This window comes from Salvelinus fontinalis, chromosome 15, assembly GCF_029448725.1.
Source record: "Salvelinus fontinalis isolate EN_2023a chromosome 15, ASM2944872v1, whole genome shotgun sequence".
Classification (NCBI taxonomy): domain Eukaryota; kingdom Metazoa; phylum Chordata; class Actinopteri; order Salmoniformes; family Salmonidae; genus Salvelinus; species Salvelinus fontinalis.
Window position 1 is genome coordinate 28,108,200 of NC_074679.1, and position 22,671 is coordinate 28,130,870.

General features: G+C 43.2%; 1 protein-coding gene across 4 annotated transcripts in view; it reads right to left on the minus strand.

The window, feature by feature from the left end:
* LOC129811699 (kinectin-like) overlaps positions 1-22,671 on the minus strand; it is a 44,488-nt gene that overhangs the window by 13,219 nt on the left and 8,598 nt on the right. For 2 of the 4 annotated variants that reach the window (XM_055863216.1, XM_055863218.1), the window contains exons 2-24: positions 12,877-13,502; positions 12,419-12,577; positions 12,124-12,228; positions 10,718-10,953; positions 10,449-10,580; positions 9,980-10,086; positions 5,419-5,563; positions 4,912-5,008; positions 4,551-4,729; positions 4,154-4,222; positions 4,006-4,043; positions 3,759-3,849; positions 3,285-3,353; positions 3,119-3,156; positions 2,766-2,856; positions 2,577-2,645; positions 2,431-2,468; positions 2,227-2,317; positions 1,892-2,001; positions 1,707-1,806; positions 1,570-1,610; positions 1,355-1,445; positions 327-413 (exon numbers count right to left, since the gene is read on the minus strand). In XM_055863216.1, coding sequence (XP_055719191.1) covers positions 327-413; positions 1,355-1,445; positions 1,570-1,610; positions 1,707-1,806; positions 1,892-2,001; positions 2,227-2,317; positions 2,431-2,468; positions 2,577-2,645; positions 2,766-2,856; positions 3,119-3,156; positions 3,285-3,353; positions 3,759-3,849; positions 4,006-4,043; positions 4,154-4,222; positions 4,551-4,729; positions 4,912-5,008; positions 5,419-5,563; positions 9,980-10,086; positions 10,449-10,580; positions 10,718-10,953; positions 12,124-12,228; positions 12,419-12,577; positions 12,877-13,501 — 2,808 coding nt within the window. In that variant the 5' untranslated portion in view covers position 13,502. The remainder of the gene's footprint in view (positions 1-326; positions 414-1,354; positions 1,446-1,569; positions 1,611-1,706; positions 1,807-1,891; positions 2,002-2,226; positions 2,318-2,430; positions 2,469-2,576; positions 2,646-2,765; positions 2,857-3,118; positions 3,157-3,284; positions 3,354-3,758; positions 3,850-4,005; positions 4,044-4,153; positions 4,223-4,550; positions 4,730-4,911; positions 5,009-5,418; positions 5,564-9,979; positions 10,087-10,448; positions 10,581-10,717; positions 10,954-12,123; positions 12,229-12,418; positions 12,578-12,876; positions 13,503-22,671) is intronic. The other 2 variants (XM_055863217.1, XM_055863219.1) reach the window with 2 other exon arrangements.

The window sequence follows — 22,671 nt, forward strand, 5'->3', positions numbered from 1 at the left end:
AATAGTTGTACTGTATGAAACAAAAAGATTGTGTCCTTTAAGAGGTCAATGCATTCTAGCGCAGAATAGCAAGCAGAACTCAAGTAGAGCAGTGTTTTTTCTACAGAAAAATACATTTAGTCTTTGTGAAATTCCTGAGGGGAATAGATTCATGGAGATAGACTGCCAATTATTCAGGGCCAGAATGCAGAGGGAGGGGAGAAATGAGTATGCAGCAGCATGTAGAAATGATGGAGTAATCTCACTGGTTGATTATGGTAATAACTGTTTGGGGATGCATCAGATTTTCAATCTAGAGTGAAGCAGACTGGAAGTGGGATCCGAACCTTGAGGGCCTTGCTGAGTTTCCCCTGAAGCATGGACTCGGTGGCTGCCAGAGCCTCCATAGCGCTCCAGTTTTTCACCCGAAGCTCCTGGTCAGTTTCAGAGAGATATCACTTTCAGTTTAGCCTCAGGGAAAAGTATGCAGTGACCCACAAACACAATTTATATAGGGATGAACAGAGAACCATTAGCAAAAAAAATGTGACTCTCCTTTTCTTTACAGCTGTCCTGTCCTATCCTATCCTATCCTGTTTCGGAGTCTAGGTTTAAAGAAAATCCTCACTGCATTTTACCGTAAACCAGTCTAAGGGTCAAGCTCAACTTAACATGAGTTGGCCATCTAAAGATTGAGTCTTTAGAAGGATCAGACACTAAATTGTATTGTCAAAAACAAACAGTGAAACAGCTCTGATAGTAACACCGTAGAGAGGTCTTTGGCATAGACAAACTGAAATAACGTGAAGAATGAGAGCTGCAACTCACTGCCAAAAAAGTCCAATGAGTCTAGATAGGAAAAGCCAAATCACATAATATAGAGCTAGTCAACAAGGTAGCTGTCTGTCTCTGCAAAACAAGGCCATTGTTAAGCCCCAGAACATTCACACGCACAGACATGCATGCTGACACACAGAAATACAGTCCTTGTAAACATGGCAAAGGACAGAGCAGAGTAGACTGACTGCCCTAAAAACTGTACTGTTTGATTGTAGCAAGCCTTAGCCAGCATAAGCATAGAATAGCAAATTAACAGCTCTAAAATGTAAATGGTAAATGTATCATTGTCTTGAATAGTTTCAATTAGATTAATAAATATTCATAGTCTGCGACAAAATGCAACCTAACCACTTTGTAAAAGGAGTAGAGAAATTATGCATGCGTAGTGTGACATCACTGAGAGGGTGTGGTTTAGGGGAGCACATCGAGGATGAGGTCTGCAGATGTATCGCAGGGCCAGACTGGAGATGTGGAGGGTAGGTTGGTAGTGTGGGCTGAGGCAGTAGCAGCACTGTCTGCAGGACAGGACACCTACATTGTTCTTGTTCCTGTGAAGCTCCAAGGACTCCCTCAGCTTAGCCAGCTCTCCCTGGAGATCAGACACCTGCTTCTCCTTCTCTGCCAACCTGGAGGACAGAACACCACCACACATACATTACCACCACTACCAATCACAACCCTGCTGGGTGGCCCCATGCCAAGGGACACTGTATACTGAAGGGAATTCAGTGAAGTATTGCGGTGACTCACGCTGTCAGCAGTTCCGGGCTTGGGGCCTCTGTGTGGGTCTGCTAGAAGAAGAAAATAAAAGTTGTTAACTCTCATTCTTTTCTCTCCCTCTCAGCCAATAAAGGTCACCAATCAACTGTTTCCACCTCTTCCCTCACCTGTTTCTGCTGTAGTTCCTGCACCTTGTCGCTCACCTCCTTGGCCCTGGACTCCAACTCACTCTGTAGTGTCTGGATCTCCTGGTCCTTAGCAGCAAGCCTGGACAAAGACTGTGTTAGTCTAGCTTTTCAGAGTACAATGCAGTAGAGTAGGTCAGAGCAGAGGGATAGTACAGTAGACTTACTGTGTCTGTAGTTCTAGGAGCTGGTCGCTGGCACTGGTGGTGTCCACAGCCTGCTTCTGTCTCAGCTGCTCCATGTCAGACTGCAGCCCTGCCACCTGCTGCTCCAGAGACTGCAGGGACAACACACACAGTTACATAAACACCCAGCAGGGAGACACAGCACAATCCAGAACCAAAACTGTAACATTGGGCAAAGTCAAAACACACATACAATGTTTAATTTCACATTGCCATATTATGTTTCTGACATACAGCAGAGAGAGAGAGAGAGAGAAAGAAAGAGAGAGAGAAAGAGAAAGAGAGAGAGAGAGAGAGATGTACTACTATGAACACACCTCAATGGTCATCCCATTGCTGGAGCCACTCGCCTGTGCTGCCTGTAGGCTCTCCTCCATTGACTTAATCTGCTCATCTTTCTCTTGAATCCTTAAGAAACACAGAATTACAAAACGTATTAAACACAGAACAAATTGTCCATGAATGTGGCAAGAGGTTTCATAGCATTTGCTAGACAAAAAGTGGTATTTTCATTGACTTACTTGCTCTGTAGACCTTCCATTATCAAATCGGATGATGTCTTGAGAGTAGGAAAAGACACCAGGAAAAAATGTAATGAGAATCCAATGAGGGAACGGGGTTGAGACTATGCAAAATAAAAACACAGCAGATCAGTGTGAGTACTTACCTGTTCAGTAGTCTGAAGAATGAATGCCTCCATATCACATTTCAGAGCCTTATTCTCTTCTCTTACAGTCTGTGACAGAGAAAGCCATTTGATTTTAAACAACACTTAAAACAATATTTGTCTAAACAATGACCAAAACAGTGATGTCAGGTGGGTCAAGCTTATTCCCTATGCTTGACCTCTACTCACCGTCAATTCCTCCTCCTTATTGGCCACCTCAATCATTCCCATCTTCAGCAGGTCCTCCACAGTCTTGATTTTCTCCTCCCTCTCTTGGACACTGCAGGTGGCACAACACAAAAGACAGAGACACATGGTGAGACAGGGTTATAAGGGTTATAATTATAGCATTGTTTTCTGGTGTGGTATTAATACCACGTTTCTAAATAGAGGCAAGATGACAACATTTTATCTACTTGTAAAACTACCCAGCAATAAGGATACAATTTGTGCACATTTGATGTAACTAGATAGAATGAGAAGCAGAACATTCAACTCTCTGGCAGGATCTAAATTGCTTAAAAATGCTCTCACACACACACCTCTTCTGGAACTGGTCCAAGGCCAGCTGAGAAACAGTCTAGATGAGGATAGAAGGAGGGCGAGAAGGAAGGAGAGAGAAAGGGTGTCAGAGGGTGTGCATATTGAGGGACTGGTAGATCACAGCAGGAGTTCCATCTAAGAAAACAGGCGTTTTTCACTTCTGACCTGTTCAGAAATCTGAGCCTGCAGATTCTGGAGCGCTGCCTTCAGTGACATGTTCTCATTGTGCATGGCCTGTGGAGGCCAGAGAAGCAACATAGAAGGAAAAGAGGGTGAGGCCAGGAGGCCCAGAGTCAACAACATTCATCTAAAAAAAAAGGAGATATCTTACTATTAAGTTGACAGTATGTATGTAAGTCTACAGTAGTTTGATAATATCTTTATACTAATTCATATTTCCAGCTAATTCACTTTGCAAAATGGACAAAAGCAGCCCAGAGGGATGTCATATCTGTTTTATTACTGCATTAGCTAATATGCCTCACGAAGACAGAAATTGCATGTACAGTAAGCCCTTCAAATCAACCCACCGTACTGTGTGCAGCATTCCTTTAGCGCAACACATTCCAGCCGGTCAACAGACCATCATATGTAGAGCAGGAGTAATAATGGGGGTTTAGACAGTATTACTGTAGGTACCTGCATGTTAGTTTCCCTGTTAGCGCCACTGCTCCTCTCAGTATTCAGGGAGTCCTCCAGACTCTTCCTCTGTAGCTCCTTCTCAGCCAGCCTGGACGCCACACATGACAGGAGTCAGCAACACAACCCATAGGACAGGGAGAAGAGTCAGAGAGGACATTATATGGAACAAATGGACATTCAAGGAGCAGGCTAAGCACATGTGCAAGAGGGGTGGGCATTCATTTCAAACTTGCAAAACACTTACAGCTTCTGCAGCTCTTCAAAGTGGGAGACAGTAGTGGCCTGAAAGAGGAGGGAAGACAGTAGTCACAACATACTCACATACCGGTACACAAATAGAAACATATCAACTCTTGTTGATGAACTAAAGGGTGAAACATGCTCGTCCATACCTGGGAGCTCAACTGGGCCTGCAGAGTCTCAATCTGGGCATTAAGGCCACTTTTTTCCTTCAGGAGATCCTGTCAGGAACAAAGGCTGTTATTTTCAGTGCATACCAGAATATCTTTGTGCAAAAAATATAAATATTACAGAAATACTTAAAAATAAGCCTATTGTTTTATCCCCGTTTCTCAACCATCTAAGTTTCTCAACCAAGCCGTTTCACCATTTTTTAATTACCCCTCTCCCTTGTTTCTGAAAGGTTTGAGAGTCTAAAGACGACCTATCCACACCTGGCACAATAACCACAACATCCAAGTAGAACTGTCAACTGTAAATCATAGAGAATGTGTTATTGTTATACACATCACATCTGTCATTACAACAATAAGGGCTGTGTTCCCCTACCTTGACCTGCACTGAGTCTTCAGCCAGGTTGTGCTGGGACACCTCCAGCAGGTGCATCACCTTCTGCTCCACCTGGTCCTTGGACACAATGGTGTCGGTCAGGCTGCTGTGCAGCGTCTGGATCTCCTTGTTCTTGTTGCTCATCTCTGTCTCCACCGCCAGTAGCTGGTTCTGCAGCTCTGAGAGTGGAGCCACACCAGATAAAAATCACTTACTGGGTATACAACACAAGCCACTTATACAAGTGCTGCTCATGACAATGGTGCTCAAAATTGGCTTGCAAATACTATTATTACTTATTAGCAATGGGAGGTTCATTAGCTTGAGTTTAGAGGTCCGTTTATAGAAACTCTGTGATCACCTTCTTTAGCAGCATGAAGTTTCTCCCTTTCTGCATTGACATTGTGGAGGTAGTTCTGGAGCTCCTCCCAACCACGCTTAGCATCCTGCAGTTGAGCCTGGTGACAACGGGACACAACATTTAGCATTTTAACAGTGTACATACACTGACACAACCTCTCATTGTACTGTACTGGTTATGAAAAACACAGGAAAGGCTGACCTGGGTGTGCATTGCAGGGAAGCAGTGTTTATACTGAGCACAAAGCTTCAAACAGCCCCACTTCCTGAACCAACATATTCTCCACTTCCCTGTTCTATTACACACCATCCAGCCCTCCTTAGGATGGACGGACACAGGCCCTCCCATGGTTACAGTGAGAAACCCTAAACAGTCCAGGTCTCACCATGAAGGAGAGATTCCTTTGTGTTTCATCTCTGTGGGGCAGCCTAGTGAACTATGTGCTGAATAAATAACTAAATAAGATGCCTGTGTTAGGCACGGTCCCTCCCCTGAAAGACAGCATACCTCCAGCTGAGACACGTTCTGCTTGTAGTTGACCTCCAGCGACTTCCTCTGGTGCTCCTCCTGCTGCAGCTTGTTGTTGTTCTCCGCCAACTCTTTCATCAGACCAGAGTACTCCGAGCGCAGCTGGTTCAGCTCCGACGACTGCCTGCCATACACACCAACTATTACAACCCACACACTCATCAATGCCATGCTTCAAAGACAACTAGTATTTCTACGATGCGATACAATACCAAACAAGGCAACAGTAAACATGTCATCCCCCAATCAGTGTAATTTTGTAAATTACAGATCTCTATGGCAAGACGCATCATTCACCAAAATTTCGTCAAAATGGGGCCAGTGGTGTCTGGCTATGTTATGTGAAGCGCTACACAAATTCAACAGTCACAAGATGGGGACTTCAAATAGGCCTATGGCACATCAAAGGAACTGTGTCCTACTGTTAAGATGGGTTAAATGGAAACTGAAATCTGGACACACTGCAGATCAATAACCTCTTTCACAGCCTTAATATTAACTCCTGCAGAATGAAGCATTTCTTGGAGTAAAATTATACGCCAAAATGTAGGAAAAATTTGGACTTGGGAACAGGAGCGGAGGAATATGATTTATTTATTTCAGCATCTTGAGAGAATGCGAATGCTCAGTTAGATACCATCTGTAGAGGTGCTCTTTATTAGCATCATAAAAGCTGACAGTATTTCAACCACATGAAATATGGATCGAAGCCGAACTCAAATCTTATCAGAAACGTGTTGGGTCGTTTTCACAGCTTTCTATTTCCTTACAACCAGTCAAACTGATGTCATTTGGACATTTTGCACTGAAAATCTTTCCAGTTTTTTTGTGTTATTGTATTTTCTCCCCGGTCCTTAAACGCCTTTGCTCCGCGAAAGAAGCAGAGAATACAGAAAACTTTACCGATGTCAACTAGATAGAATGAATGCTTCAATCAATTTATGACATTCTGGTGAGCAAGGGTTTATCTAGTCTTCTATGGCAACATATAATGACAGAAGAGAAGCTGCATATATCTAACTAGACAAGTAGAATAAAAAATAGCTTACGAAAATGTTGGAAATTATAAGCAGAAACATATCTAAAAATCAGGCAAAAAAAGTCCTGTAACCCATCCAAAAAAAATCATTCTGCCCTCTGACTTTAGCCTACAGCGCATTTTCTATATTAGCGGGTTAGGGTTGGTTGCAGGCCTCAGATTTTCACTTTGTCACATATAGTCGGGTGGTTGCTGATGGGTTATTAGCAATTTTGGGCGGGTGCGAGTGAACAAACAGCTGACTACGTACAGTTGACTACTACAGCGTCCCCCTTGGGCCAATCAGTGTAATTTTGCAAATGGCAGATCTCTATGGCAAGACGCATTATTCACCCAAGTTTCATAGAAAGTGGGCCAGTGGTGTCAGATATCACGTGGGTTAGCGAGACTCATATCCCTGAGCATGTGTGCCAAATTTAATGACTGAGTCAAACAGATCAAAGAGATAAACATGTGCCCGTTATAGGTCAATATAAATGTTGTTGCATATGTTTAGTCTTGACACTGTTTACAACATGTGTACCAAATTTTGTTACAATACAAATATCCATTTATGCATTTATGTGCCAGACCACACCCACGGCAAAGTTTTATTGGTCAATATTGTTTTAGGTACTAGTCTGGAAAATATTGTGTTGAGAGACCTTTGCTTCACGGAGTCGTGGCTGAACAACGACATTATCAAAATACAGCTGGCTGGTTATACACTCTATCGGCAGGATTGAACAGCAGTGTCTGGTAAGACACAGGGTGGTGGACTATGCATACATGTAAACAACAGCTGGTGCATGATATCTAAGGACGTTTCTAGGTTTTGCTCACCTGAGGTAGAGTATCTCATGATAAGCTGTAGACCACACCATTTACCTAGAGAGTTTTCATCTGTATTTTTCATAGTGGTCTATATACCACCACAGACCGATGCTGGCACTAAGACCGCACTCAATGAGCTGTATTCCACCATAAGCAAACAGGAAAACGCTCATCCAGAAGCGGCGCTCCTAGTGGCCGGGGACTTTAATGCAGGGAAACTTAAATCTGTTTCACCAAATTTCAAATCAGGATGTTTGAAGTGTGCCACCAGAGAGAAGAATAAATAAATAAAAACTCTAGACCACCTTTACTCCACACACAGAGACGCATACAAAGTTCTCCCTCACCCTCCATTTGGCAAATCTGACAATAATTCTAACCTCCTGATTCCTTCTTACAAGCAAAAACTAAAGCAGGAGCACAAGTGACTCGGTCAATAAAAAAGTGGGCAGACGAAGCAGATGCTAAGCTACAGGATTGTTTTGCTAGCACAGACTGGAATATGTTCTGGGATTCTTCCAATGGCATTGAGGAGTACACCATATCAGTCACTGGCTTCATCAATAAGTGCATCGATGATGTCGTCCCCACAGTGACCGTACGTACATACCCTAACCAGAAGCCATGGATTACAGGCAACATCCGCACTGAGCTAAAGGCTAGAGCTGCCACTTTCAAGGAGCGGGACTCTAACCCGGAAGCTTATAAGAAATCCCGCTATGCCCTCTGACGAACCATCAAAACAGGCAAAGTGTCAATACAGGACTAAGATCGAATCGTACTACACCGGCTCCGATGCTTGTCGGAGGTGGCAGGGCTTGCAAACCATTACAGACTATAAAGTGAAGCACAGCCGAGAGCTGCCCAGTGACGCGAGCCGACCAGACGAGTTAAATTACTTTTATCTTCGCTTCGAGGAAAAAACACTGAAACATGATTGAGAGCACCAGCTGTTCCGGATGACTGTGTGATCACACTCTCCACAGCCAATGTGAGTAAGACCTGGACAAAAGGAACACCTATGTAAGAATCCTATTTATTGACTACAGCTCAGCGTTCAACACCATATTGCCCTCAAAGCTCATCAATAAGCTAAGGACGCTGGGACTAAACACCTCCCTCTGCAACTGGATCCTGGACTTCCTGATGAGCCACCACCAGGTGGTAAGGGTAGGTAACAACACATCCGCCCTGCTGATTCTCAACACAGGGACTCCTCAGGGGTGCGTGCTCAGTCCCCTCCTGTACTCCCTGTTCACCCATGACTGCACAGCCAGACACGACTCCAACACCATCATTAAGTTTGCAGATGACAACAGTGGTAGGCCTGATCACCGATGAGACAGCCTATAAGGAGGAGGTCAGAGACCTGGCCGTGTGGTGACAGGACAACTAACTCTCCCTCAACATGATCAAGACAAAGGAGATGATTGTGGACTACAGGAAAAGGAGGACCGAGCACGCCCCCATTCTCATCGACGGAGCTGTAGTGGAGCAGGTTGAGAGCGTCAAGTACCTTGGTGTCCACATCACCAACAAACTAACATGGTTCAAGCACACCAAGACAGTTGTGAAGAGGGCACGACAAAGCCTGTTCCCCCTTCAGGAGACTGAAAAGATTTGGCATGGGTTCTCAGATCCTCAAAAGGTTCTACAGCTGCTCCATCGAGAGCATCCTGACTGGTTGCATCACTGCCTGGTATGGCAACTGCTCGGCACTACAGAGGGTAGTGCGTACAGCCCAGTACATCACTGGAGCCAAGCTTCCTGCCATCCAGGACCTCTATACCAGGCGGTATCATAGGAAGGCCCTAAAAAATGTCAAAGACTCCAGCCACCCTAGTCGTAGACTGTTCTCTCTGCTACCGCATGGCAAGTGGTATGGGAGCGCCAGGTCTAGGTCCAAAAGGCTTCTAAACAGCTTCTACCCCCAAGCAATAAGACTCCTGAACATCTAATCAAATGGCTACCCAGACTATTTGCATTGCCCCCATTTTACACCGCTGCTACTCTCTGTTATTATCTATGAAGTCACTTTAATAACTCTACCTACATGTACCTATTACCTCGACTAACCGCCCCCCCCGCCCCCCCCCCCCCACATTGACTCTGTACTGGTACCCCCAGTATAGTCTCGCTATTGTTATTTTACTGCTGCTCTGTACCTACTTGTTACTTTTATTTCTTATTCTTATTTTTTAAACTGCATTGTTGGTTACGGGCTTTTAAGTAAATTTCACTGTAAGATCTACAACTGTTGTATTCAGTGCATGTGACTAATAAATTCACGCAGATCGATTCACGCAGATCGGTCCTTCAGTGCCAGAAGAATAGCGTTTTAAGTGTTTTCCACAAAATTCGAAATGGATGAAAATCCTTAATGGCAAATTTGCTCCTTGTGAGTAGAGGGACCTATGCACCGAATTTCATGACTTTAGGTCAAATGGGGTGAGCAGCGTGACCTTTCAAAGTTAGCATTTTCAATCTTTTGTTATAGCACCACCATCTGGCCAATCATTATACTTTTGTAAATGCAGGATTTCTTTGGCAAGACGCATCATTCACCCAAGTTTAGTCAAAATTGGGCCAGTGCTGTCCGAGGTATTGTGTGCGACTAACGTACGAACATGGGGGACAACGAAGACCGTAACATTTTACAAACTAGGAGGGCTGGGAAGTGGCTCTCACTTGCTCTCCATCTGGTTGGTAGCAGAGCTGACTGCGTCTCTCAGGATGCCGTTCTCCTGCTGCAGCCTGGCGATCTGACCCTCCAGCTGTTCCCTCAGCTTCTGGAACTACACAGTACAAAACACTGGGAGTGAATTTTATTTAACTAGGCAAGTCAGTTAAGAACAAATTCTTATTTACAATGACGGCCTAGGAACAGTGGGTTAACTGCATTGTTCAGGGGCAGAACGACAGATTTTTACCTTGTCAGCTCGGGGATTCGATCTAGCAACCTTTCGGTGACTGGCCCAACACTCTAACCACTAGGCTAACTGTTGCTCTAACCACCTAACATACAGCATCAGAAACAGTACTCTGTATACTGCCTTAGGACTGATGTCTGAGTATAAAGCATGACAGTAAAAGGGTGATGGTAGTTGAGGTTTGGCCTGTTAAGGTAAAGGTTGTATCAGTGGTGGATGGTGCTCACCTTCATCTGCATGCCCTGAAGCTCTCCCTGGGCTTTAGCCTGCACGACATTCAGCTCCTTCTCCATTGCCCCACGCTGGTCCCTCAGAACTGCCTCCGCTCTCACAGTCTTCTGCTTCTCCTGCTGCAGCTCCTAACAGAGGAAAGGGCAGAAACAGCAGAAGAGTGAAATGTCACCAAGCCACAGGTAATCAACCAGTGATGTAGTCAATGGATATGCATTATTGTACCGGTATCTTAGGGTTATCTTATGAGTGTGTGCAGCTGTACCTTGCTGAGTTGCTGGACCTTGTCCTTTGCTATGGAGGCCTCCTCCTGCAGAGTGGTGAGGAGCCTCTCTCTCTCCAGGGATGAGGGGTCAGTCTTCACTGCAGACTTCTGCCAAGCGTCCAGGGCAGAGGGGTTCTTTTCTTTAAGAACAGTAACCACACTCACAGCCTCTGCCTGTGACAGGGCCAAACTGCCCAGGCCCACCAGCAGCTCCTTCAGCTTCACCTCAGAATTCTCTGCAAATACACACACATACAGGTAGAGGATTAATTATATTATGTGTTGTATGGTAGCTGATGTGTTGAATAAATTAGTGCAGTGTAAATACATTTATAAAATATCACTGTTCATATGTCAGCTTTAATTAAGTTATAATGCCAGAGAAGCCGGTGTTTGGAGGATATATTGGCAAGGGTGTTGTTTATTCATACTATTTCATCCTTCCACAAGATATAGTCTGGACACAAATCTAGGGTTGCTACCCAGGCCGGCTGGTCGTTCGTTCTATTGGTTCGGTTGCTAGAGACACGACCCAATCGTTCAGTCTTTTTGTTCTTTCTATGGACTTTCTATCGTTCATTCAAAATGTTCCATTGCCATACAGGCTGGCAACGCTCTTAAACCTTGCTTGCTAGCTAGCCAACTACGGCTAACTTACAGTCACATCAAACAGTGCAGCCAGAATAACAGCAAAGTAGCTGCATTTGCGTTCGTTTAAGCTGTTTGCTAGCGACATTTATTTGGATACAGAAATAACAAAAGAGCTAATGATGCGCAATTTCGCCTGGCATAGAAAATGTGCTCTCTCGTCAGGACACTGTTGTTCAGAGGAGATAGCCAACAACCCAGCTAACACAATCACTTCCAACTGAAGCTGGAAAGATAGCAAACTAGCTGCACCTTGTTTCGTTTGACCTGTTTTCTATTGATAGTTATTTGTATATCCATAAAAATGAAGCTGATTCATGATTTCAACTGGCTGAGAAAAGCTGCCTGGCTGTCTGTCTCATCCCAACTCCTGACACGTTCACAACATTACGGCTGGAGATCCAATTTGAATATTGAAACAATGTTGCAAATGTCGGAGAGACAGACAGTAAGGTTTATACAAATCTCTGCTGTTGAAAACTAAATGTTAGTCTAAAAGAAATGTGAGATAATGTCTCGATGCTTTTTATAGTGGAGATCAAGTTGATAAATTGCCTGGCTGGGCTGATGACACAGTGGATTGCCCAGTCAGATGGAACAGAGTAAATAGCCATTTTAACATCATAGATTTAGCTGGGGATAACTTGCGGAATAGACACCGGCTAGAATTAAGTTTTAACCAATCAGCATTCAGGATTAGACACACCCGTTGTATAAACATGGTATAGCAGCTATATGTTAGAGTGTAGGTTTCACACCTTTGTTGGCCTCGTTCTTCTGTTTCTTGCCACTCCCCTTGGAGGGCGCGTCATCATTGTGGTTGGCAGAAGTCGCAGAGTCAGCCTGGACATCATCCACTGGGGCTGGGGGAGACAGAAGCACATGGTCATATTTGGTGCCAGACACAAAAATCAAGATATTGTTGGCCCAAGGATTTCATTTTCAAAAAAAGGCAGATTTAGATATATTCAGCTTTTTGCTAGCATCTTCAAACAATGTCTCTGAACCTACTCTGACTTTGATTACACTACAGTAAGTATTCATCATCCTTACCATGCTCAGTCTTCTGCTTCTTGGCAGAGTTTCTTTTCTTGCCACTGGTTGTGGTGGTGTCTGGGGGGGCAGGACCATCCTGTGCTTTGGTTTCCACCAGCACCGGAGCCTCCTTTTTGACTGGAGCTGGAGCCTTCTCCATCTTAATCTCTTCCTCCACTAGACAGGAACGAACAAGAGGACAATTAGGTTTAGGAAATACGAGGAAAAAGGATGCCACTATGATGGCCTTGTGATAGACACATTTGCGTAGAAGGTATTTTGAGGTTATGGCCATTGTAACAAACTCCCTCCCACTCCCTACTCATACTGTGCTTTAAATAATCAGATTTGATTCGGGAGGATAGACACTAATGAGGGGCCTCAGAGATGATGCTAGCCCCGTTTGCGGACACAGGCAAGTGCCCCGGGCACCACATATCCTCATCCTACTAAAGCCACTCTGGCCTTTCACTCACCAGACTCTGTCTTCTGCTTCTTCTCCTTCTTCTTCTTGCCAGAGGGCTGGGGTGGGGTCTGCGCCTGGCATGGGGGCTGAGACTGGTGGTCAAGCTGGGGTGAGGGGGGACTGGGTTTAGCCACTGGGGCAGGGGGCTCTGCTTTGCGGCCAGCTGGCTTGGAGCCATTCACCTCAGGTTCCTCGGCAGGGGGAGCGGCTGCAGCTTTGGCAGCTTTCTTCTCCTTCTTCTTCCTCTCCCTCACCCCTGCAGGGGCCTCGGCTGGCGCTGCCACAGGGACAGGAACCGGGGTGGGCGGGGCCATAGGGGTAGGCTCCTCCTCCTCAGCGGTGGAGCTGCTCACGGCGTCAGCCATGTCAAAGTCCCGCAGGTCTTCCTCTGACTCTCCTCCTCCCCCGCCACCTCCTCCGCTACTGCTCTCCTTCTTCTTGCTCTTTTTCTTGTCATTCTTCTTGCGGGTGTCTGGTTTGGAGGGTGGAAGCTTGAGATCTCGTTTCTGCCTGGCTAGCACCTCATCATAAGAGGTCTCCTTCATGAAGAGCCAGAAGAAGAGGAAGATGAGGGCGATGACCAGGGATGGGGCCAGGATCACCAAGTACTGAGAGTCATAGATGTCCAGCGCCATTCTGAAGAGAGACAGAGCAAGAATGAGTCATTAGTATCATGCACATGATAAGCCAACTGTCAACATAAGACATTTAACAAATGCTTCATAGCTGCAAATAATACATAGCAAAATAGCTGATCAGTTCATTCCTAAATGTCCTATACCTCTTCTTTGTTGCCACATATTTTAGATGAAAAAGTTGATTCTCACACGGACTAGGTCAATTCCAAACTTCAAGACCAGTCAGACACTGGCACAGCCCCATCCATGCCAGGGCAGCCCAGTGAAAGGGGAAATGGGGTAACATGACTTACAAGATGAACAGCTCCAGGCGCTTCCATACATCCCAGATCAGCCTGACACGAATACCTGTGGTGCCAGAACACATTACACCTCTCCCAGTGCCTCCCAAATAAGAGGACGCTGGCGCTGCTGCTGACACTTCCTCAATACTTTATGGGTTTGATATACTACAGCAGAAATGCTAATGCCTTTTCCACACTGCATACATTTATTGGTAAGAAATATGACAGCTCAATGTATTTTTCTCCTGGAGGTTATCTGCAGTCAGAGGGAGACAGCCCTGTGCAGAGTGAATATGTGTGTGTGTGTGTGTGTAGGGAGGGGTGATTAACATGCACGGAGGATGCCTTTGTGTCCTCCCTCACCCATAGTCCTCTCATCTCTGTGATAGGGTCTATTAGACTAGTAGAGTGCACTGTCCTAGCCTACAGCCTAATACTTTCTTTACACACATCACGGTAGACTAGCTACTAAAGTTGGTAACGCTTACAAATAAATGTACTTACGGGAAACAATATGCACTGAATTAATCTGTTAACCTTTATCATGTCCATAGTGTGTGTATTAGGTAGATGAAAGAAACAAAATGGACACCCTGATGGATTGCTCCTCGAGGGTGACATGACACTCTAAACTCAATAGAGGAGGGCTTTGCAAGGGGCAAAAATACACCAACGTGTAAATATTGTCCCAGTGCTGCAGCTGCAGTTTTGCACCAGCCTGTTGAGAGGTGAAAATTCTCTTCTCCTGGCAGGCCCAAGACACAGCAATATGTCGTTGTCAAGCAAGGTAAAGCCTACGCATGTCCCTTGGCACTTACACAGGATGCTGGACATAAACAGTGTACAAAACATTAGAAACACCTGAGCGGTGTTTAAATACCCACACTAACATACTGTATACTACATACTTAATGAGTATATACTACATACTATTAGTTCATTTTAGTATAATGTAAAAGAACGGTATCCTTTCAGTTGTGCGTACTAGTGCTCGCCTGTCTACCGGAAGTTGATGCTGTTGCTATGCAACCTTTTGCTAGCGTAACAAATTACTAGCTATACATTTTACAACTTCGGGTGTGTTCTTAAATTCAATCTGGAGTGCCAGAGTGCACTCAGAGTGTGCTCTGGGCGTTAGTAAATTCAAAGCTTTGTCAGATTGTCGTTTGTTACTTCAGAGCATTTCGCTCTCAGAGCGTACACTGAACGCTCTGGCCGAGGAGTAGGGTTGATCTAAGCGTTCTGACCACACAACAGCAGTCAAGCACCCAAGCTAACTGGTTAGCTACTTCCAGACACAAATGAGAGAACACCTCACTCTGACAAATCAAATAAATTTGTATTTGTCACATGCACCGAGATAGAGATATGAAGAGATATGAACAACAAATAAGCAGCAGTCGTTAGGCTGTTTTCATGTTATTCAGAGCGTTGTTGACTGTGCTGCTGGCAACAATTTAATTATGCTTTTTTTGCCGACGTTTACTGCCATATTCAACAGGTGTTGAGCGTTCGTAAATTCATCAGTTATTCTGGTCTCTGGTACACTCAGATAAGAGTGAGCTGAAAGCGGAGTAGATAGCCAGAGCGAATTTACAAACGCACCCGAATGTCCATTGATAACGCACGACTATACTACTTAGCTAAGCTAATTATGACGGGAATAATCAAGTCAATAAACATTGGTTAGTTAGATAGCATATAGTTAATATACTGGCAAGTTCGATGTATTAATAGCCAACTAACGTTAGGCAGCTAGCTAACATACCGGTGGTACATACTGCTGTAATGATATTCTATGCGGTTCGTAAGGATAGTGTAGCTAACAAATTGTCATTACGGATAGTGTAGCTAACAAATTGTCATGAAAAGTCATTACTTTATTACATTGCTCAACATTTTAACATTTGTCATAATTAGTAAAAGCAATGAATTTGTATCCGCTTTTGTTGGACTTTGGCTGCATATAACAGTCTGAGCTGTTCTTGTCTATTGATGTTCAGTATTATGTCATTCTGTATTATGTTTTGTGTGGACCCCAGGAAGAGTAGCCAAAAGCTAATGGGGATCCTAATAAAATACCCCCCCCCCCTAAATACCCAAAATCTGAAAACGTTGTGAAGCCACGGCCATTTTCTGATAAACTGCATTATGGGTCCTAGAAGCACGGAAATAGTGTCCACTGCTTGTATACTTCGTATTTTGGCGAATGTAGTATGACATCCCGGAACATTTGGCATTCTAACTAGATCCATACTATGACCAGTAAGCATACTACATTTACATCACAAATAGTACAGTTAGTATGAGTATTCAAAACACAGCTCTGCTCTTTCCATGAAAGACGGACCAGGTGAAAGCTATGATCCCTTAATGTCCTTGTTAAATCCAATTCAAATCAGTAACCATGTTTACATGCGCACAGTATTCCGTATAGTAGCTCAAATCCCACTTAAGGTCTTAACCCACTCACGAGTATCCTTGTAGCCATGAATAAACAGAATATTCCTAATTTAAGTATATGGGTTAAATAGAATAGTATTTGAAATAGGCACACTGAGTGTAGGGCTATAACCGCTCACATGTAGCGTAATATAATATTAACTCCTGCAGAATTATACATTTCTTGCAGTGAAATTATACAACAAATATAAATTTTGTCTCGGGAACAGGAGTGGAGAAATAGGATTTCTTCCTTTCAGCATTTCTTGAGAAAATGTGAAAGCTATGTTATGTGTTCTTTTGACACTGTTGTTATGCAAGCAGATAGTATTTTAACCACATAAAATATGCAGCCAAGACAAACCGAAATCTTAACAGAAACATGTGGACTTTTTCTCAGCTTTTCATTTCCTTAAAACCGGTCAAGCTGATGACATTTGGACATTTTGCACAGGACCAATTTTGCACAGGACCAATCTTTCCAGTTTTCTCCCCAGTCACTAAACAAAACAGACAACTTTACCAGCGTTAGAATGCATGCATTAGTAATCTAGTTATGTAAGACATTATTCCGTTGAGAACTACTCTATTTAGTCTTCTGGGGCAATAAATTGTGGCAGAAAAGAAGCTACATGTATAAAACTACTGTTGACAAATGGCTACCAAATGTCGTGAATTATAATATGGCCTACCAAAGCAGAAACATGTCTATATTAGGTGGTGAAAGTGTCCTGTAGTAAATTCATTATAGTAGGCTAGATTATGGTGGATCGAACTGAGCATATAGTCTACTTTAAGTAATTTGTTTGACAATCAGATGAAAACAAAATCACCCATGATATGCAAACTGAGCAGAGTGCAAAAACGACAGTAAAACAGGATAAGTTGTTTACCTGCACAGTATCCAGTCTTAGATTAGCATTTCCCAGGCATCTTATCCGGGTTTCTCATAACCGGGATAGAAGGTTTTTCGGGATATGTGTCAACTCAAAAACAGAATACTTGAGTATCCCGAATAATAACGGGATATTGGTGTGCATGTAAACGTGGTCAGTGTAGATGAAGGGGAGGAGACAGGTTAAAGAAAGATTTAAGCCACGAGACAATTGAGACATGGATTTTATACAGTGCATTCGGAAAGTATTCAGACCCCTTTACTTTTTCCACTTTGTCACATTACAGCTTTCCTCTAAAATTGATTAAATTGTTCCCCCCCATCAATCTACACACACACACACAATAACGTCAAAGCAAAAACAGGTTTAAACTTTTTACAAATGTATTAAAATAAAAAATAAATCACATTTACATAAGTATTCAGACCCTTTACTCAAATCAAATTTTATTGGTCACATACACATGGTTAGCAGATGTTAATGTGAGTGTAGCGAAATGCTTGTGCTTCTAGTTCCGACAGAGCAGTAATATCTAACAAGTAATCTAACAATTCCCCAACAACTACCTAATACACACAAATCTAAAGAGGTGAATGAGAATATGTACATATAAGTATATGGATGAGCGATGGCCAAGCAGCATAGGTAAGGTGCAATAGATGGTATAAAATACAGTACCGTTCAAAAGTTTGGGGTCACTTAGAAATGTCCTTGTTTTTGAAAGGAAAGCACATTTTTTGTCCATTAAAATAACATCAAATTGATCAGAAATACAGTGTAAACATTGTTAATGTTGTAAATGACTATTGTAGCTGGAAACGGCAGATTTATGGAATATCTACATGGGCTTACAGAGGCCCATTATCATCAACTATCACTCCTGTGTTCCAATGGCATGTTGTGTTAGCTAATCCAAGTTTTTCATTTTAAAAAGACTAATTGATCATTAGAAAACCATTTTGCAATTATGTTAGCACAGCTGAAAACTGTTGGTCTGATTAAAGAAGCAATAAAACTGGCCTTCTTTAGACTCATTTACATTACATTTAAGTCATTTAGCAGACGCTCTTATCCAGAGCGACTTACAAATTGGTGCATTCACCTAATGACATCCAGACTCGTTGAGTATCTGGAGCATCAGCGTTTGTGGGTTCGATTACAGGCTTAAAATGGCCAGGGACAAAGGTATTTCTTCTGAAACTCAGTCTATTCTTGTTCTGAGAAATTCCATGCGAGAAATTGCCAAGAAACTGAAGATCTAGTACAACGCTGTGTACTACTCCCTTCACAGAACAGCACAAACTGGCTCTAACCAGAATATAAAGATGAGTGGGAGGCCCGGTGCACAACTGAGCAAGAGGACAAGTACATTAGTATCTAGTTTGAGAAACAGATGCCTCACAAGTCCTCAACTGGCAGCTTCATTAAATAGTACCTGCAAAACACCAGTCTCAACGTCAACAGTGAAGAGGCAACTCCGGGATGCTGGCCTTCTAGGAAGAGTTGCAAAGAAAAAGCCATCTCTCAGACTGGTCAATAAAAATAAAAGATTATGATGGGTAAAAGAACACAGACACTGGACTTTTCTTTCAAAAACAAGGACATTTCTAAGTGACCCCAAACTTTTGAACGGTAGTGTACATGTGATATGAGTAATTAAAGATATGTAAGCATTATTTCAAATTGGCATTGTTTAAAGTAACTAGTGATCCATTTATTAAAGTGGCAAGGGATTGGGTCTCAATGTAGGTAGCAGCCTCTCTGACTTTGATTTGTATTCAGATCCTTCACTCAGTACTTGAAGCATCTTTGGCAGTGACTACAGCCTCGAGTCTTCTTGGGTATGACGCTACAAGCTTGGCACATCTGTATTTGGGGAGTTTCTCCCATTCTTCTCTGCAGATCCTATCAAGCTCTGTCAGGTTGGATGAGGAGCGTCGCTGCACAGTTGTTTTCAGATCTCTCCAGAGATGCTCAAGTCCTGGCTCTGGCTGGGCCTCTCAAGGACATTGAGACTTGTCCCAAAGCCACTCCTGCATTGTCTTGGCTGTGTGTTTAGGGTTGTTTTCCTGTTGGAAGGTGAACCTTCGCCCCCAGTCTGAGGCCCTGAGCAGGTTTTCATCAAGGATCTTTCTATACTTTCCTCTGTTCATGTTTCCCTCAATTGTGACTAGTGTCCCAGACCCTGCTGCTGAAAAACATACCCACAGCATGATGTTGCCACCACAATGCTTCACCGTAGGAATGGTGCCAGGTTTCCTCCAGACGTGACGCTTAGCATTCAGGCCAAAGAGTTCAATCTTGTTTATTATGGTCAGAGTCCTTTTGGTGCCTTTTGACAAACTCCAAGCAGGCTTTCATGTGCCTTTTACTGAGGAGTGGCTTCCGTCTGGCCACTCTACCATAAAGGCCTGATTGGTGGTGGAGTGCTGCAGAAATTGTTGTTTTTCTGGAAGGTTCTCCCATCTCCACAGAGGAACTCTGAAGCTCTGTCAGAGTGAACATTGGGTTCTTGGTCATCTCCCTGACCAAGGGCCTTTTCCCCGATTGCTCAGTTTGGCCAGGCGGCCAGCTCTAGGAAGTCTGGGTGGTTCCAAACTTCTTCCATTTAAGAATGGAGGCCACTGTGTTCTTGGGGACCTTCAATGCTGCAGACATTTTTTGGTACCCTTCCCCAGATCTGTGTCTCGGCGCTCTACGGACAATTCCGTCAACCTCATTGCTTGGTTTTTGCTCTGAGATGCACTGCCAACTGTGAGACCTTAAAGACAGGTGTGTTTCTTTCCAAATTATGTCCAATCAATTGAATTTACCACAGGTGGACTCAAATCAATTTGTAGAAACAAGGATGATCAATGGGAACAGGATGCACCGGAGCTCAATTTCGAGTCTCATAGCAAAGGGTCTGAATCCTTATGTAAATATGGTATCTGTTTATTTTTAGTACATTTGCACAACCTTCTAAAAACCTGTTTTCACTTTGTCATTATGGGGTATTGTGTGTAGATTGATGAGGATTTTTTTATTTATTTTTAAATCATTTTAGAATAAGGCTGCAACGTAAAAAGAATTGAACAATGGAAGGGGTCTGAATACTTTCCAAATGTATGTTTGCCATTCAAAAGGTTAAGCAAGACAATATTTAGGTGCCTTTAAAACAGGATATGGTAGTCTGTGGTAGAAAAGGAGATGAGGAAGGAGACCAAGTATCAATGCAAACATAGTAGGCTCTATTAGTTTCAAGAAACCACAATAGTGGAAGACAATATAGTGGTAAAAACTCACGAGAATCATTACATTGCCAAATAACATTAGTAGGAAAAAAATGCCTGTCCAACAACCATGTGAACAGAGATTGTTTTACTTAGTCAGGCATCACCGTATTTGTACAGAGGAAATTAAAACATTTCAGCCCTGGGGCATGGTCTAGTTTGAAGTGTACTATTGTTGTCAACAATACAAACAGTGGCACCAACCGTGGCTGACAGGACAATACCCGCTTGCTCTGGATTCAGATTGGTGTCAGCAATAGCACAGGACCCAGCCCCCTCTGTCTAGCTAGCACATCTCCAATGCTGGGCCTCTTAGTTAGGCACTAATTTTGGATTAAGCAGATTACCCATGATAATACATTAAGAATAACTTTCCGCTGCAGTGCTTCTCTGGGCCTGATGGGCTTGAGGTGCAACAGTCAGTTTCATCTAGGACTGTAAAACCTCTCCCATTATTTCACGCCTGACACACAGACACACACACACCAACTCATGCACAAACACACACACATACTCCAGCAAGCAGCCAGATAGATATATATCCAACAACTGTCATCATGTAAGGCTAACTTATCATTCACTTGTTCCTCATTCTGAGAGATTGCTTCAGACCATTTCAATGACAAAACTTCTCCATGTAGAACAAAATTGTATTCAAGTGAGTTCTCACAGAGCACTAATGCATATGGGCAATTCCACAGTAACAGATTTACCGTGGAGACTCAGATCTTTCACTTAGAATGTATACCAAACAAAAAACATTGATTTCAAAGTTTAACAAACCATACAACTCTATGCACAATGACTACTTGACAATTTACACAGAAAAATAAATAAAAACATTTACAGTAAAACATTTTATCTGCACAGTTCTTCCTGTAAATGTGTTTTTGTAAAATTCTGTGGAAATTGTGAAGTAGTCCTTGCGCATAGAGTTCGATGGATTGTTAAACTTTGAAATCAATGGCTTTTGTTTGGTATAGATTTTAAGTGAAAAAATCTGAGTCTCCATTACCATGGAATTGCCCATGAGCTACATTTTGCGTGGTTGTTGTGATTAAAGGTGAATTCAAGCCAATATTTAAGAGTTCTATATATTAGCGTCAACCCCCTGAAGGAGTATGCCACCTCACCAATTCCCTAATTACCCTCTGGACACACCCCTTCTCCTGCCAACTCACCACACCTGAACTCACTCTGATAATCAGCATTCCTCTCCATTCCTCACCTATATAAGCAGCTGGTTTTTACCTCATTGTTTGTTGTGTGTACTGGGCGCTGAAGTAGTTTTTTTGTTACATGTATAATTTTAACTTTGTAGGTTTATTGCCAAATCAGAGTTTGACACTTTACTTTCTTTAGATTACTTCCTTTTCTTATATTCGGAGTTCTATAAATATTGACAATGGCCTTTTTTGATTAGCATGTTTTGTTATACTTTATTTCTCAGTTCTGGCACTGTCTTGTATGCTAACTCTTTCAGCACCAAACCAGAGCACCCACCCTCAGTTATTTCATTGTTGACCTGCAAGAGCAGAAAACACTAGTTGGAACAATTGGAGATGTGAAAGTTAAGACCTCTTAAGCAGAATAGAACACTAGGCAGTGTGGACAGGATTGCGGTGGGTGAGTCGCATCATACCTGCCTGATTGCTTTCTGCCCTGACTATGCCTCGGACTGGACGGTGCAAACATTTCCCATTGCAGCAGGAGCCATATCCTAGCATGGAAATGAGCCTGGAAGACAAAGCTCTCTTGGGCCATTCCCCAGACCTCCTGCTTTGGCAGAGACAGGCCTCAGTAACCCCATGATAAAATGTCAGAACGTGGCGAACCAACCTTTCAGGGCACTACACCTGACCTGTAGCTTGTCATTTGTTTGTACCATCTATGTTTGGGAACTAGGCTTGGGAGGTATACCGGGGTATTTGGAAAAAGACACGGAATAGTTAATACCTTTTCATTCGACTAACAGTCAACTATTGACTGAAAATATAAATGCAACAATTTCAAAGATATTACAATTCATGTAAGGAAATAAGAATTGAAATAAATTCCTTATAACCTCATCTATGGATTTCACATGACTGGTTATACAGACACGCATCTGTTGGTCACAAATACCTTTAAAAAAAATAAAAAGTGGTGGCGTGGATCAGGAAGTCAGTATCTGGTGTGACCATTTGCCTGATGGAGTGCCACACATCCTCCTTCGAATAGTTGATTGTAGTCTGAAATGTTGTCCCACTCTTCTTCAATGGCTGTGCAAAGTT